Genomic DNA, 17,378 nt, shown 5'->3' with positions numbered 1-17,378 from the left:
AGTGTCCCAGATTTCTGAATTTTCTGTTTTCTGGAGACAGTCTAAATATATACTTGAAATATAAAATAAACTACAAAAAGTAAAGAGCTAAATTGCATTTAACAAATTCAAATTAATACACTTCTAAAGTCGGGTCTATTTGATATTTATTAATCCACTTAAAATATATCATATTGTATCATGTATACAGTATAATATTTATAGGATAAACATAAAACGAGGAAAAGTAAAGAGCATCGTTTTATTTAACAGATAGAGGGGCAAATTAATACTCTTCTAAAGCAGAGTATAATTAATCTTTATCAATCCACTTAAAGAACAAAACTATCTTTAATACACCGTATGCAAATTAACCAACTTCAAAAACAGAGTTTGTTTACTCAATATAGGGTGTGGTATATTGTATGATACTGCACAATATTCTGGGATGTCTGGAAACTGGATAAGTGATCCAGTACTATATAATATAAATTTTAAAATAGGATAAAATCTTTGTAAGAATTTATCAAGTAGTCAGCGTGAAAAAACCTCATAAGGGAAAATTTTTTAATTATTCTCTTTAAATATATAATATAATGTATGTATATATATATATATATATATATATATGTGCAAGAACTACAAATACACACGTGTGTAGGCACTATACACATAAGTAAACAACAAACATATATATATATGCAAATATGGACTCTACACACATATGCAAAACACTACATACACATATACACATCCATGCTGGCACTACAAACAAACACACAAGCTAGCAATGGAGCCCCATCGAAGTTGCTCAACCTACTACAAATAGAAGGTAAAGCTCCATGAAAACACAGCCTTCCCATGAAACCCTTCCTGTCACTAAGCCTCGGTTGTATCGAAACAATGTGTTATTTTCCCGTGATCAGATTGGAAAGGAATGATACAACTTCTAGGACAGTGAGACTCATTTATAATTACGTGATATGAGGAAGCACAACCCTACACCTGCATGCACATATATATATATATAATATATCAAATGAAAGAGAGAAGATGGAATATACGAGAATTTATCATTAATCACAATTCTTTCAACACATCTAGCATCGATTCCTCTTGGGTGGAACACTCAACAACTGGTTCAGGAGCATCCGTTGGTGCAGATGTATCTTGTCGGGTGATTATATATATATATATATATATATATGTACACACACATATATATATATGTATATCATCATCATCATCATCATCATCATCATCATCATCATTTAGCGTCCACTTTCCATACTGGTATGTTTTTGTAAGGAACTGGCAACTCAGAAGACTACACCAAGTTCTGACAGCTGGATCCCCTTCCTAATGCCAACCACTTCACAGAGTGTAGTGGGTGCTTTTTACATGGCACCAGTAGCAGTGAGGTCACCAAGTAACTTGCAGGACAAGACCCCTTAAATAGGAGTGGGGATGGTGTAGTACTGAGGGATAGAAAAGTGCATTAGAAGTAAGACATGGCTACCCCAGATGGAGAAAAAAGGAGAAAGATTGTGAACACACACTTATTTACATGGTGAGTTTTCAGTTTCTGTCTACTCACAAGGCTTTGGTCGACCCAGGATTAGGGTAAAAGAAACTTGATCAAGGTGCAACACAGAGGGCCTGAACCAAAAACCATAAGAATGTAGACCAAATTTCTTAACCACACTGAACCTAGTTCAGCCCTCTGGCTTACCAGTTCCAGTCTAACCCATACCAGCATGGAAAGCGGACGTTAAATGATGATGATTCATTTTCATTGGCTATTCTCTAATGCATTTCCAAAGGTGAGTGTTTCAAGGGAGTATCTGTGTAACTTGGAAGAAGTAAATATCACTAGGTATTTTTGTTCAAATGCACCAATTTGTCAGTTTTCTTGTCAATGTTGATATCTATATACATACATGCAGATATAAAATGAGCTACTACATTGTTTTTGTTTACCAAATTTCACTCACCAGGCATTGGTTATCCCTAGTGTATGATGCAGGTATTGGGCAATAGGATTGAACCTGGAACCATATGACTTTCAAGTGAACTTCTTAACCACACATCTATGCTTGTGATCAATAATCATAGGTCTCTTGTGTTAGGCCTGGCCTGGTGTTCAACAATAACACATTGATTGTACACCTACAAAAACCCACCTACAGACATATAAAATACATACAGATAAAATGCATAGATATATAGTCACACACAAAAACAGATATGATACACAGTCACATACAATACATGCTGGCTGATATCATACACATGCAAGAGTCACACACACCCACATGATATGCAGGTGTAAAGTCAGTGACAATCACAAAAATAATATAGATAGTCACACACATATACATGATACACAAATGTAGACCCATACACATACATGTTATACACAAAAAGATATGATATATAATCACACACATATACAGATAGACAGTCACACACATATACAGACAGAGTTATACGCAGTCATACAGAAATACACATAATTCACAAACATAAAATAGAGATAAAGACAAATCCACACGGACTCACTGATACATACAGCTACACAACAGACATATACATACATGCACACATACAGATAAACAAAGTAAATACAATATACATATATAATACAAAAGTGGTACACACAGATGCTAAAAGTAGATGCGCACTAACACATAGACATGCACAGGATACATACATATACATACACAGACACAGTACACACAGTAGATACTATAAACAGGGTACAACAATGGTACACACACACATTCATATATTCACAGCCAAAAACCATATAATTCATGGTACATACACACACACAGACACGTATGTATAGATATACACACACAGTATATACAATAAAAACATACTATATAAAAATGGTACACACACATACATATACTAACAGTAGAAACACACACTCTCTCTCCCTCTCTCTCACAGTACATACATATAGAAATATATAGCTACATACTATAGATATGTTAACACAGTACACACACATACACCACAGACAAATACACATACACACACCACACACACACACGAGACAAACACACAGACCGACTGACAGCCAGACAGAGTAATTATGTCTCACAGTGCTGCCACCATGATGATAAGACTGACAACTTCTACAGATTCCTCTCCATCAATTAAGATCTTCAAAGTCAGAAATAATGAAAAAGATTTACTCACTTCTTCAGACTCTTCTTCCTCTTTGCCTCCTTCCTCATCTTTCTCCGTCTGAAACGCAGAAACAAGAAGAAATGGTTTGAAAAGATACACAGCACAACATACTTCATGGTTAAACATGTAGTAAAGATGTTTGAACAGTCAAGCTGCTGTTGTTGTTGTTGTTTAAGCCCCAGGTCAGCTCTGATCGAGCAGACCAATGGTCAAGATCATTCCAGCTGTGATCATCACAATTATTTTTAGCAGGCACAGTGCGGTCAATACCACATTATCAAATGCGTTTGTATTTTCAAAGCCGGTAGAGTGTAATTTGAGGAAGATTTAACTGTTATTGCTAGCAAGACATGTAACCATAGGGATGCTACAAATTGATAAAAGAGGTATTGTTGTGGTTTAGCTCTGTGTCCTCCTGATTGCGCTAATTTCAGCTCAGACTTTCTACTCTTCCTTTTAAAGGCAGTGAGTTGTGTATGAGTGAAATTTGGCTGGCTGAATCACAGTAAAGGATCCTTTATTGGCCTGGACTATTGTTTGTTAATAGGTAAACTATGAAGCAGGACAGTGAAGGAGAACTTTTTAGCTTAGTATGTCAAAATTTATTTCATAATCCCATTATTGTAGTATCACTTAGATGCCATCCTTGTCATTATCATTTTCCAGCTACTTTTTTTTATGCTGGCATGAAGCAGCGAGGACATTTTGATGCAGTATTTTAAGACCAGATGCTTTTCCTGATACCAACCCATTTAGTTACCTCTTATGACTTGCAAGGATACAGTACACCAATTCTACAAACCAGGATACATTCATGTATACATCTATTTATATTTTAGGTAAATGGTTATAAATAAGCTTTTTACGTGATATTAAGAGGTTTGCTTCCTAACCATATGGTTTCAGATTTGGTTCCACTGCATGACACCTTTGGCAAGTGTCTTCTACTATAGCCCTGAGCTGATCAAAGCTTTGTGAATGGGCTTTATAGACAGAAATTGAAAGAGGCCCATCTGGTGTGTGTGTGTGTGTGTGTGTTTGTTTCTCCTTGTCTTGACATCACAGGACAGTTGTAAACAAATTTCACTGTCATACAAGCAGTGTCATTCATTTCCAAAATTCTACAAAAACATGTCTGGCCAAAGGAAATTTTATCTTGTGCGAAAACAGAGTGAGGGCTGGTGATAGGAAGGACATCTGGCTGCAAAAAAAATCTGCCTCAATAAACGTTGTCAGACCCATGCAAGCATGGGAAAGTGGACATTATTAGAATGATGAAGATGATGATAATGTTGGGAGATTTCTACCCCTCCCAAAGTCCATCAAGTATTATTTATAATAGAATGCCATCACAAATTTGTGGGTGAATGCTGTTGCAACAGTTTCAGAACCCCTAATTTTGATATAATTTTCTTTATTTATTAATTCCAGGTTTCAATTTAAACTATCAAATGTTTATAGATGTTTTATTAAATCCCAAAATTTGAAGGTAATATGGTTAAAAAGAGTAAAAAAATAGAATCATTGGAAAGTTAAGTGTTAAAAAAATATATATTATAAAACTAAAATAGAAAATAATATGAATATAAAATGAAATTAAACAGAAAAAATATTTTTAAAAAACCCCACCAAACCAGAAATTTGAATAGATAAACATTTTCATTTCTTTTTAATCAAATTTCATTTGCATTTTCCACTCAAACGTTATTTCATTATATTTTAAGTTTATAAAATACATCTGGGGCTCTCAGTTTCATTATGAACTTCAAATTATGAAGCAAAAATTAAAAAAAAGAGGAAAGGAAAAGGAAACAATCACAAAAAATGCATTGATTTTTGGCACTGATATAGCAAATTATTATACATAATCCTTCTCTCAAACACCCATGACAAATTCAAAGAAATTGTGAGCTTCTATACAATCATTTAACTTGCTAAGAATCACAGTCACATTTCCTCATATTACACCTTACCATCTTCATAAAAAAAAAAAAAGAAAAAAGATGCCACAGTGGACAATACAATCCCAGACAGATATCTCGAAAAAGACAAAAGTTCGTGACTGGAATGCTTTTGATCATATGTCTGCACAGTTAAAACTCACCTGGGCTAAATAACGACTCACACAAATACACACTATGATAGTGTTGCTGTTTAACCTCAGGTCAGCTGTGTCTTAGTAGACACATGATCAAAGGTACTCCAGTTATTTTCGGACATAATGTTGTGAGGTTTGCATCATCCATTGTGCACATTCTTGATATGCTCAGGTATATTTTAAGGGAGATTTGGTTGCTATTTCTAGCGGGCTCTGCAACCACATAGAGGCTACTTTATTGGCTTGTCTGTGACACTAAGGTTGTGGGATGTGGAGACAGATAATGTATTGGAGAATAGAACACCTAATAAATATTTTGTTTATCCCATGAGAACTGCTGAAAGGTCGTTAGTTCAAACCCTTGCATTGATGCCATCTAAATTCATGTCAACTCTCAAACAGCACACAACACTGTGCTGTGTGCATATGTGTTTGTACAAACAATTTATCTCAGTGTATGTGAGTATATGCATGCTGTATAGATAGAGTGTGTGTGCCTGCACACACTATATTTCAAGATAAAAATTCCAATTTCAAGATAAAAAAATTCCAATTTCAAGATAAAAATTCCAATTCATCATAGTCCTCCAGGCAATAACAGAGGAATTCAAGACAGGATGCCCCTGAGAGCTTCTCTATGCTGATGACCTTGCTCTAGAGAAGTTTCAGGAATGGAAGCAAGGTCTAGAATCGAAGGGCCATAGAGTCAATCTAGCAAAAAACAAAGTCTTAATAAGTAGGAAGGCAGACAAACCACAAATCCCTTCAGGTAGATGGCCCTGCTCGATCTGTGGAAAAGACGTAGGTAGAAACTCCATAAGATGTACCCAGTGTAAGTTATGGACACATAAAAGGTGCAACAATATTAAAGGAAGGCTTTCTGGGAAGATAGTTTTTGTGTGTGGTAAATACTCAGGGGCAATAAACACTGAAAATGTGCAGAAAACAGCTTCTATCACATTCCAGGGAGAAAAACTAGAAATAGTTGATAGCTTCTGTTACCTAGGTCAGTAGCAGTGGTGAATGCTCTGAGAGTGTAGCTGCTAGAATAAGAATAGCCTGGGCAAAGTTCAGAGAGCTCTTACCTCTGCTGGTAACAAAGGGCCTCTCACTCAGAGTAAAAGGTAGACTGTATGACGCATGTGTGCAAACAGCCATGCTACATGGCAGTGAAACATGGACCATAACTGCTGAGGACACGTGTAAGTTTGCAAGGAATGAAGCTAGTTTGCTCTGCTGGATATGTAATGTCAGTGTGCATACACAACAAAGTGTAAGTGCTCTGAGAGAAAAGTTGAACATAAGAAGCATCAAATGTGGTGGGCAAGAGAGACGACTGAGCTGGTATGGTCATGTGTTGCATATGGATGAGGACAGCTGCATGAAAAAGTGTCACACCCTAGCAGTAGAGGAAATCTGTGGAAGAGGTAGACCCAGGAAGACCTGGGATGAAGTGGTGAAGCACGACCTTTGAACGTTAGGCCTCACCGAAGCGATCACAAGTGACTGAAACCTTTGGAGATATGCTATACTTGAGAAGACCCAGCAAGCCAAGTGAGACCGTAACTGTGGCCTATGCCAGTGCAGCATAACCAACCCATTTAAGAGTACTCTTCAATCATTGGGGAATAATCTGTGCTTGCGAAGACCTGTTGAGGTAAGTGAAGTGGTGTCATGGCTGATGACAGTACTGCCTGAATGGTACCCGTGCCAGTGGCATGTAAAAAGCACCATTCGAGCATGATCGTTGCCAGTGCCACCTGACTGGCTCCTGTGCTAGTGGCATGTAAAAAGTACCATTCAAGCATGCTCGTTGCCAGTGCCGTCTGATTGGCTCTCGTGCTTGTGGCACGCAAAAAGTACCATTCAAGCATGGTCGATGCCAGTACCACCTGACTGGTCCTCATGCCGGTAGCATGTAAAAAGCACCCATTACACTCTCAGAGTGGTTGGCATTAGGAAAGGCATCCAGCTGTAGAAACTTTGCCAAATCGGATTGGAGTCTGGTGCAGCCTTCGGGCTTGCCAGCCATCAGTCAAACTGTCCATCTCATGCCAGCATAGAAAGCAAACATTAAATGACGATGATGATGATCTTTACAAAAATTATTTCATTTATATCTTAAAATCATTTTACCTGTCTTTCCTTCTCCTCTTCCACCACTTTCTCTCTCTCTGTTTCACACACAATACATGATCATTATACTCTCAAACCCTAGTTCCACATGGAATTTCACAAAGCAATAATGTATAAAAAAGTCAAGAAGAGAGCCTCCGCATAGTTGCTCAACCTTCTAAAAATAGAGCCAAATGACTCTCAAATTATATCTTAGCCTCTTAAAAAAAGAAAAATACATTATGTAATTTTATTTTTATGTACTCTTAGAAGATGGGATGCCCATGGGTGGAATACATTTGATCACAAGTCTGTTGGTTCAGGGCTAACCTACAGTTGAACAGAACCAACAATATTTCAAACAGTTGTAAACAATGACCTCTTATATCGCCTCAAGTCTCAGTAACAACTAGATTTACTGGAAATTTAGTCTTCCAATTTAGACACTAGTGGTTTAACAAACTAATGATGACGCCTCAACAGAATCACACCACCTGCTAGAAATAATAAACAAGTTTCTTTCAATGATCTTAAGACTGGACACAATGCACAATGTAGTCCAAGATATATTATGTCTGAATAAAAAACGGGATGGTTACAACTAGAACACAATTTATCACTAAAATACCAATACCACTGACTCACCTCTGCTTTTCCTGCTGCTACAAGCCTCTGCAAACTACCTTACACTCCAACTACATATACACATATACCTAACTGTATATACATATATATATATATATATATATGTTTTTAAGTACATAAATAAATACATATACCTGTAAGTATATACATGCATACATAAGTCTCTCTCTCTCTCTCTCTCTCTCTTTTACTTGTTTCAGTCATTTGACTGTGGCCATGCTGGAGCACCGCCTTTAATCGAGCAACTCGACTTATTCTTTTGTAAGCCTAGTACTTATTCTATCGGTCTCTTTTGCCGAACCGCTAAGTAACGGGGATATAAACACACCAGCATCGGTTGTCAAGCAATGCTAGGGAGACAAACAGACGCACAAACACACACACGCATATATATATATACATATATATGATGGGCTTCTTTCAGTTTCCTTCAACCAAATCCACTCACAAGGCTTTGGTCGGCCCGAGGCTATAGTAGAAGACACTTGCCCAAAGTGCCACGCAGTGGGACTGAACCTGGAACCATGTGGTTGGTAAACAAGCTACTTACCACACAGCCACTCCTGCACCTCTATGTATATGTATATATATATATATATATATATATATATATATATATATATATATATTGATGCCAGTGTTTTGCAACTGGCACCCATGCTGGTGGCTCGTAAAAAGTACCTACTAGATTTTTGGAGTGGTTGGCATTAGGAAGGGCATCCAGTTGTAGAAAACATGCCAAATCAGATTGGAAACTGGTGCAGTTCCCCAGCTTATCAGTCTTCCAGTCAAACCGTCCAACCCATGCCAGCATGGAAAATGGACATTAAATGATGATGATGATGATATATGTGTGTGTGTGTGTGTGTGTGTAGTACATACATGATAAAAACAGCAACCTAATTTTGTTGTTTGTGATCACCAGAATAACAATAGCAAAAAAAAAAAAAATCCCACCAAAACATGTTCAGTTGTGAAAGCCTGTTGTCCACTAGATGTCAATGTGGTAACATGAGAAGAAAAAGAATACATGAAAAAATTGTACATGAATGGATCATTGAATAGGTGTTTACAAATCCAGTACTCAAAATAGACTTTCAGCTTTAGACCTATTATCTATCAATGGGAAAACAGGATATGAAATATACTTGAATTCTTGGAGAGATTATGTTACCCTCTAATTCATAAAAACAAGACAGTATCACCTTTATTTATTCATTGATTTTCATTTTTTTTTTTTCCTCTTTTCTTTATAAACTTGCCACTGGAGAGAGAGGTAACTGGTTAAAATAATTGCTCATAGATCCATTCAGGCAGCTGGGTAACACACACGTCTATCTATCTATATATGTATGTACACACATAAATACGCTTGTGCTACACATGTAGATATATGTGTGCAAACACACTTTTGCATACATACACATGTAAGAACTTCATGTATTTACAATGGGATAACGGTTTTTTTCTGAAAATGGTTGCAGTCAGTGGGCTGCAGCCATACTGCATCTTTTGTTTTGAAATTGCTGAATATGGGCATTTGATATTTTTTGCCATTATTGGCATCTCTTATAATAATGCAATTTCATTCAGGATCTGAAACAGCTGAATGTCGAAACATTGTGGTTTAACTTGAAGTTTGCCTGATCAATAGTGTTCTCACCATGACCAAACTGTCCAGTTTGCACATAGCATATCCTAGATTACATTATGCAATGTGTTCTTTATTAAGACGGCTAAGTATAATTTCAGGGAGATTTAGTTTCTATTTCTAACAAACCAAGTGTCCACACAGATTTTTAGAGATACTGAAGTGAGGTGTTTCTCTGAACTTGAAACTACTGCAGTGCTTGCTCCAAAATCTGTATGGGAAGGAGAGACATCTGCATTTTCTCTTAGGCATCACAGCTAAGGCCATACTGGAGCATGACTTTATTCATATGTATTTTATATAAACATACACAGACACATATGCATCCACATAAGCACAACACAAATATATACACATATACCTGTACATATAGATATATATAGCTATAGACATAAAAGCATAAACACACATGTATACACACACATTATGTGTGTGTGTATATATATACACATCTAATCATACATGTTTTCATATACATGTACATACATCCATATGCATTTAGAAATATAGATGCATATACACATTCATATATACTTGAGCAGGTGCATGCACACACATGTACAAACTTAGACACATTAACACATGCATGCATGCAGAGAGACTTTACAGACTACTTCCCAAAAATGTACACCCACCAAGTATATTTGTATATTTACATACATATGCACACACTCACACACACACATATATATATATATATATACCACACACACATATATATATATATACACACACATATATATATATACACACATATATATATATATATACAACACACACATATATATATATACACACACACACATATATATACACACACACACATATATATATATAATATACACACACATATATATTATATATATATATACAACACACACACACACACAATATATATATATACACACACACACACACATATATATATATACACACACACACACACATATATATATATATATACAACACACACACACACACACACACAGATATATATATATATATATATATATACACACACACATATATATATATATATATTATACACACACACACACACACACACACACACATATATATATATAAGTGTGTATAGATATATATGAGTATGTATTTATATACATGTGTGCATGTATGGGTATATATATTTATTCACCTTTCCTATCAAATCAATTTAAGATAGCTGGAAACAAAATAATACAGGAACAAGGAGGAAGGAGGCAGAAAGAGAGTTTCTTGATTTTTTTTTTTCCAATTGTATTTTTGGCAATTCCAGTGATATAAAATAAACCAACCAAAGAACCATTAGTTACTTGTAGCCATTCAGCCATTTGGTGGCATGGAGTGGGGTGGGGTAAACTTTTGTATCTAGTTTTTTGGTTTATATATATATATATGTGTATATATATATATATTTATTTTAAATTCATGTTTGGTGATGGTGTTGGGAAGTTTTATGGCTACATAAACTGCCAGTCCTAACTGAGGCAGGTGTGGTGTAGACAAGACTGTTTTTAGATATATAATGATATAATGTATATTTTGCAGTAGGGGAAATAAAATAGAAATAGATTTTTCATGATAAACCATATATCAGAACCTGAAACGAAACTTATTCCGTTGGAACTGAAACTTGAAAGAAAAACAAAAGAGAAAATAGAAAAAGAAAGGAAAAAAAACAAACAAAAAACATCAAAGATTAAATGAAAATCAAAAGTAAAACCACAACAAAGAAACATAAATGCACACATACATACACATAAATATACATATATACACAGATGCATATATATGTACTAAAATTCAGGAATCTCTACATAGTCATTTAATCTGTTAGAAATAGCAGCCAACACTTCATCATACAAAACTTCCACTAACATAAAGGCCACAGAGGATACCATAGTACTAGTTACAGCTAAAATGAGGAGATGGTCATGGTTGGATTGTCTTTGGTCAAAAGTGTGTTCAATAAGAGTTGATAACAATAACAGATATATTCAATCATTTGTTTTCATATCCATTTATTTCATGTTTGTATGGGTTATTATTATCATTATTTGATAGAATTGGTAGTGTTGTGAACAAAATACTGTATTGTGTTGTTGCTCTTTTACATTCTGAGTTCAAATCTTGCCAAGATTGACTTTTGTTTCATTTTTATGAGGTCAATTAAAAAACATGCCTCACAGAGGCAATGACGAAAGACCGAGACTTCTGGAGATATGCTGTGACTGCAAAGACCCGACAAATGAAGTGAGTTCATGGCTTGCAGGATGGCCTGCTGTGCTTATCTTGGATCGTAGGGTGACCTGCTGTGCTTGAGGAGATCTATTGAGTCAAGTACATCAAAATAAAAATCAAATGGAAATTGTCGTTGTGATACCTGTGCCGGTGGCACGTAAAAGGCACCCACTACACTCATGGAGTGGTTAGCATTAGGAAGGGCATCCAGCTGTAGAAACACTGCCAGATCAGACTCGAGCCTGGTGCAGCCTCCTGGCTTCCCAGACTCAGGTCGAATCGTCCAACCCATACTAGTATGGAAAACAGACGTTAAATGATGATGATGATGACGAGTTTTAAGACTGACATAAACTACACTTTCCCTTCCACAGAAATTTGTTGCCTTGTGTTAATCTAAAAGATAAAAACTTTTTCAAATTTTGGCACAAAGTCAACTATTTTAGGGAGAGGGAATCAGTTGATGTAAACAACCTCAGTTCTGGTACTTGTTTTAATGACTTTGAAAGGATGAAAACCAAAATTGTCTTTGACAGAATTTGAACTCAGGACATAAAGAGCCAGAAGAAATGGCACTAAGCACATTATTTAGCATGCTAACAATTCTGCTAGGTTGCAGCCTTAAAGAAATTAATAACAATTGTTTCTGATTTAGGTACAAGGCCAGCAATTTTGAGGGAGTTGGATAGATGAAGCCATCAACTCCAGTACTAGACTCATACTTTATTTCATTGACTCCTAGAATGATGAAAGACAAAGTTGACTGCAGCAGGATTTGAACTCAAAAGAGCTGAAACACATACTGCAATGCATTATTTCTGATGCTCTAATGTTTCTGTCAATCCATGCTTTTAACTGTTTCTGACATAGGCACAATGCCAGCAATTCTAAGGGAAGGGTTAGCTGAAACCATCAACTCTGGTACTTCATTTATACTAAATTTTATCAATCCCCAGAGGAATGAAAGACAAAGTTGACCTCAGTGGAATTTGAATGTAGAACATAAAAAAACTGTAACAAATGCCACAATGCATTATTTCCAATGTTCTAATGATTCTGCCAATCCATCATTCCAATAATGGGTTCTAATTTTGGTACAAGGTCAACAATTTTAGCGGGAGTGGGGATAGTCGATTATATCGACTCCAATGCTCAAATCAATTGATACCTATTTTATGGAACCTGAAAGGATGAAAGGCAAAGTTGATTTTGGCAGAATTTGAATTCAGAACATAAAAAGTTGGAAGAAATGCCACTAAACATGCTAATGATTCAGCCAGTTTACTGCAATAATAATAATAATAATAATGATGATGATAATAATAACAATAATAATAATAATAATAATAACAACAATAATAATAATTGAGAATTGAGATCGCTATGATGTGGCAGCTACAAGAGTCAATAATAAAGGTTATCCCTATTGTCATTGGGTTCAATACCACCCAATCTGAAAAAAACATCTGAAAACCTTAGAAATACCCTACAATCTAGATGTATTGCAAAAGTCAGCATTACTTGGAACTGCACACATATTGTGTAAAGTATTGTCTGTCAAAGGTCCTTGTTGTGACTTGACAAACAGTACAAACTGCCGGTAGACACAATGTCTTTAACCACCTCATGATATTGTATACTGTGTGACGTCTATAATAATAATAATCCTTTTTACTATAGGCACAAGGCCAGAAATTTTGGAGGAAGGGGCCAGTCAACTAAAGAGCTAAACTGGTACTTAATTGACCCTGAAAGGAAGAAAGGTAAAATCGACCTGGGAGGAATTTGAACTCAGAACAAGGCCTCAAACTTGAGGGAGGTTTATGGTCAGTTAAATAGATACTTTAATTTATCAATCCCCTAAAAGATTAAAGGCAATGGAATACTGCATCTTGTGTAGGTACAGTGAATAAAGTGATATATCAGTGGTATTTAGTTTATTTTCCAACAACCACAAACTTAGCCATGGTATAAAAAAGAAAAGAAAAGGGTATATTGGCTAATGTAATCCAAAAGACATTGTCTGCAAATAAAATGGGATATCGCAAGACCTTCTATTTATAAATGTTCTGAAATCTTTCACAGCCTTGGATTTTTATCTCATTCTGTTAAAAAAATTATATATATATATATATATATATATATATATATATATAAAACCGAGTGGTTAAGAACCTTGCTTTATAACTATGTGTCCCCACTGTGCAGTATTTTCTACTCTAGCACTAGGCTGACCAATGCTTTGTGAGTAAATTTTGTTGATGGAAACTGTGTGGAAGCCCACTGTGTGTGTATGTGTGTATATATTCGTTTGTGCATGTCTTTGAGTCCGTGTTTGTCCCTACTCTGCTTGACAACTAGTGTTGGTTTGTTTACATCCTTGTGACTTAGTAGTTCAGTGAAAGAAACCAATAGAATAAGTACCAAACTTAAGAAGAAAAAAAAGAAGGAAATACCGGCGTCAATTTGTTCAATTAAAACCAATCAAGGTAGTGCCCCAGCATGGCTGCAGTGTAATGACTAAAACAAGTAAAAGACAAAAAGATACACACAAACACACACACAAAGCAGATGATTCACCTTTGCGCATTCTTTCTGACCACAATATTTTTGTCAGCAGAACAAATGCACAAAAACAAGATACTCTGAGTACTGTCAAAGCGAATCATCAGCTTCAAACAAATATGAACAGCATATTTTTTCACCTATTTGTACATCTAAACTGGCATGGTTATTATATGTGTGCGAGTATACAAAGAAATGAGTGGACAAATGAAAGCAATTGGCATTCAACATATTTCGTAGGAGTTACATATAACAGCAAGACTGTCATTAAAAACATAAGAAACTCCTTCCAAATATATATATATATATATATATATATGGGGGGGGGGGAGAGTGAGGTGGAAGATAAACAAATGCAGTGAAGGGTGGTGGTGGTGGTGGTGGTGGTAATTGTGTATGTGTTTTTGTCAACTGACAAGGATTTTTTTTTTCTTTCCTCTCTCTCATATGCAACCATCTTCACATTATTTATTCTCTAGCATCACACACCTGAACCCTAGTTAAGGCAGGCAGGAAGTAGAGATGAGAGTGAAAGCAAGGGGAGGAGGGAAAAGAAGAAGCAGTAAAGCCCTTAAAGCTATTCTGCCTGAGCTTGACAGTCTTGAAGTAGCAGTATAGCAATAGCTGACAAGGAGAGAGAGAGAGAGAGAGAGAGCCAATGAGAGTAACCAAGACAAGTGACCTTGAATGTCCTTTTACATTTGCAACAAGACTTATTACACAATAGCCTTAATCAACTTGTCTTTTATTCTGATGTATTTAAGAGGGTTTTTTCCAGATTAAACGTTACACTTATGACAATAAAAGAAACAAGCAGGAAACATCAACCAATATATTTTCACCAAGAAAGCAGGGAAGAGGGAAGGGTGGTAAAAATACAATAACCCCTGGATATTATAGGGAGGTGAGGGTAATGCTGGTGGAAAGGAAGACAATGAAGAGAAAATATCAATCAAAAAGTAGTTACTAGATGACTTGTTAGGATACTGGGGTGCACAAGTAGAAAGGGTAATGCTACAAAACTTGATGTTGTTGATGATGTGGTTGTTTATCTTCAGGGTAGCTCGACTGAGCAAACCTATGAGAAAAAACATTGTGACCATCCTGTTTTTTTAGTTAGGGATATATAGGAGTATTTCCCCTAATGTTTCTTCCTCTCATTTTTGTTTATAAGATTATAGGTAAGAGAGACATAGCTGTTATTTCCAGCCAGTTAAGCAACCACAGAGAGGTTGATTTGGTTCATTTCATATCTTAGTGGAGAATCAGAAGAAAAATAATCTTGTGGGGTTTTATTAAAGCTGTTTAGGTTTCATTCTTCTGAGGTCAACAAAATAAGTACTGGGGTCTATGGAATAGTCAATACCCTAGCAGGGTGAGGGTGGGGGTGGGGGAAACCCCAATGTCCCTGCAGTCTAACGATAAAAAATGAGTAAGGATTGTCCATTTAAATGCAATTTTATTTATTTCATAATGAGGAGAGAAAAGAGAATGTCCATGGCCCTTTACAGGGCTTCCAAGACAGGTGGGAGAAAGGAAAATATTATCCTTAGACCAGAGACCTGACCTAAATGCTTCAGTAAAATAAAATGGACTCTGCTGAAAGCACACAAGAGTCAGACAATGGTGCTAAACTGGCAGTGGTTTAGCCTGTAGTGACGCCACCTTGGAAATCTCCAGTACGCATGCGCAGGGTTGGAATCTTCTGGAAGGCCTGCCGGAAGTTCCCTCGTGCGCATGCGCAGAAAACTAGCAGCAGCGAAATTCTCTTGTATCTCTCTCTTTTGATGCTAGCAGCTGAATGATACAGACATGTCTCCAGCAGCTCTCTTGAGCTGCTACCTTGTGGAACATCCCCACTATGCTTGAACAGGAAGGATTGACTCACTCCACTAGACTACTGCCACAAAGGTCCTAGGTTGCTGATTCGCCCAGAGGAAGGAAACGTTTATATTGCGAATCAAAGAATAAATATTTATATTGTTGAAGTTAACGGAAAATCTTGACTCTTTCTTCAATTAATATTTGATGTAAAGGATGCGAGCAGTACCCATCCAGTGTGGGAATCTCTCATCCTGTTACAAGCCCTATGGCCTTCAGATTATTCTGTCAAAGGTAATGCTTATTTATTTGCGATTTCAATGATATAATTGTATGTTTTTTGACATTGTTAGATAGGTGTGATAGGCCAGATCTGGCCAGATTGAACATAAAACAAGTAGAACATTCTGGACCAAATATGGCTGGTTTAAATGCTAAAGGGTGAAGTTCAACACCCAAGTACATAAACAGTTACTCTGATGGACTTCCATAGATTTCATCTACCAAATTTAACTTACAAAGGTCTAGTTGACAACATTTGCCTCAGAGTGAGACATAATGGGTTTTAACCTGAAATCACATAACTTTGAAGCAAACATCACATCTTAACCACATTACCAGGCCTATACCTGGCAAAGACATTTATTCTCGAGTTATTCTGTCAGATGAGCTGTAAATTATATTCGATGGGGAGACGCTGTTAACTTCAGTAGGCAGTGGTGAAGTAGAACAGTATAATTGACAGGTCTTTCATTAGTTTGAAGTTCAGTGTTCAAATCCCACTGAAAGAAAGAAGATTCTACCAGAAAAAGAATTGCTAATAAAAACAGTAGTAGTAGTAGCAGCAGCAGCATCCAAGACACAAAAACCTCATCCTCATGTGTATGTGCGGGGGAGAGAGTGTGTGCAGAAAGAAAAGAAAGAATGCTGTGATGAATATATTGACAATATACAAGAGTGAGAAAGACAAGGGAATAGGAGAGAATATTTTCAGTGTGTATGATGGGTAGATAAAGTATGTGAGGGAGAGGGGAGAAAGAAAGAGCAAAAGGTGGAAAAAGA

General features: G+C 36.2%; 1 protein-coding gene across 6 annotated transcripts in view; it reads right to left on the bottom strand.

Moving 5' to 3' along the window:
- The window catches only part of LOC115219756 (vacuolar protein sorting-associated protein 41 homolog), a 181,590-nt gene that overhangs the window by 132,247 nt on the left and 31,965 nt on the right, over nucleotides 1-17,378 (bottom strand). For 5 of the 6 annotated variants that reach the window (XM_036509713.1, XM_029789996.2, XM_029789997.2 and 2 more), the window contains one exon: nucleotides 3,190-3,237. The exons of the other annotated variant lie outside the window; for it this stretch is intronic. In XM_036509713.1, coding sequence (XP_036365606.1) covers nucleotides 3,190-3,237 — 48 coding nt within the window. The remainder of the gene's footprint in view (nucleotides 1-3,189; nucleotides 3,238-17,378) is intronic. 6 annotated transcript variants of the gene reach the window in all.

The sequence above is a fragment of the Octopus sinensis genome, linkage group LG15 (assembly GCF_006345805.1).
Source record: "Octopus sinensis linkage group LG15, ASM634580v1, whole genome shotgun sequence".
Lineage (NCBI taxonomy): Eukaryota > Metazoa > Mollusca > Cephalopoda > Octopoda > Octopodidae > Octopus > Octopus sinensis.
Note: the sequence above shows the minus strand (reverse complement) of the source record. Positions and strands in the feature narration are given on the sequence as shown.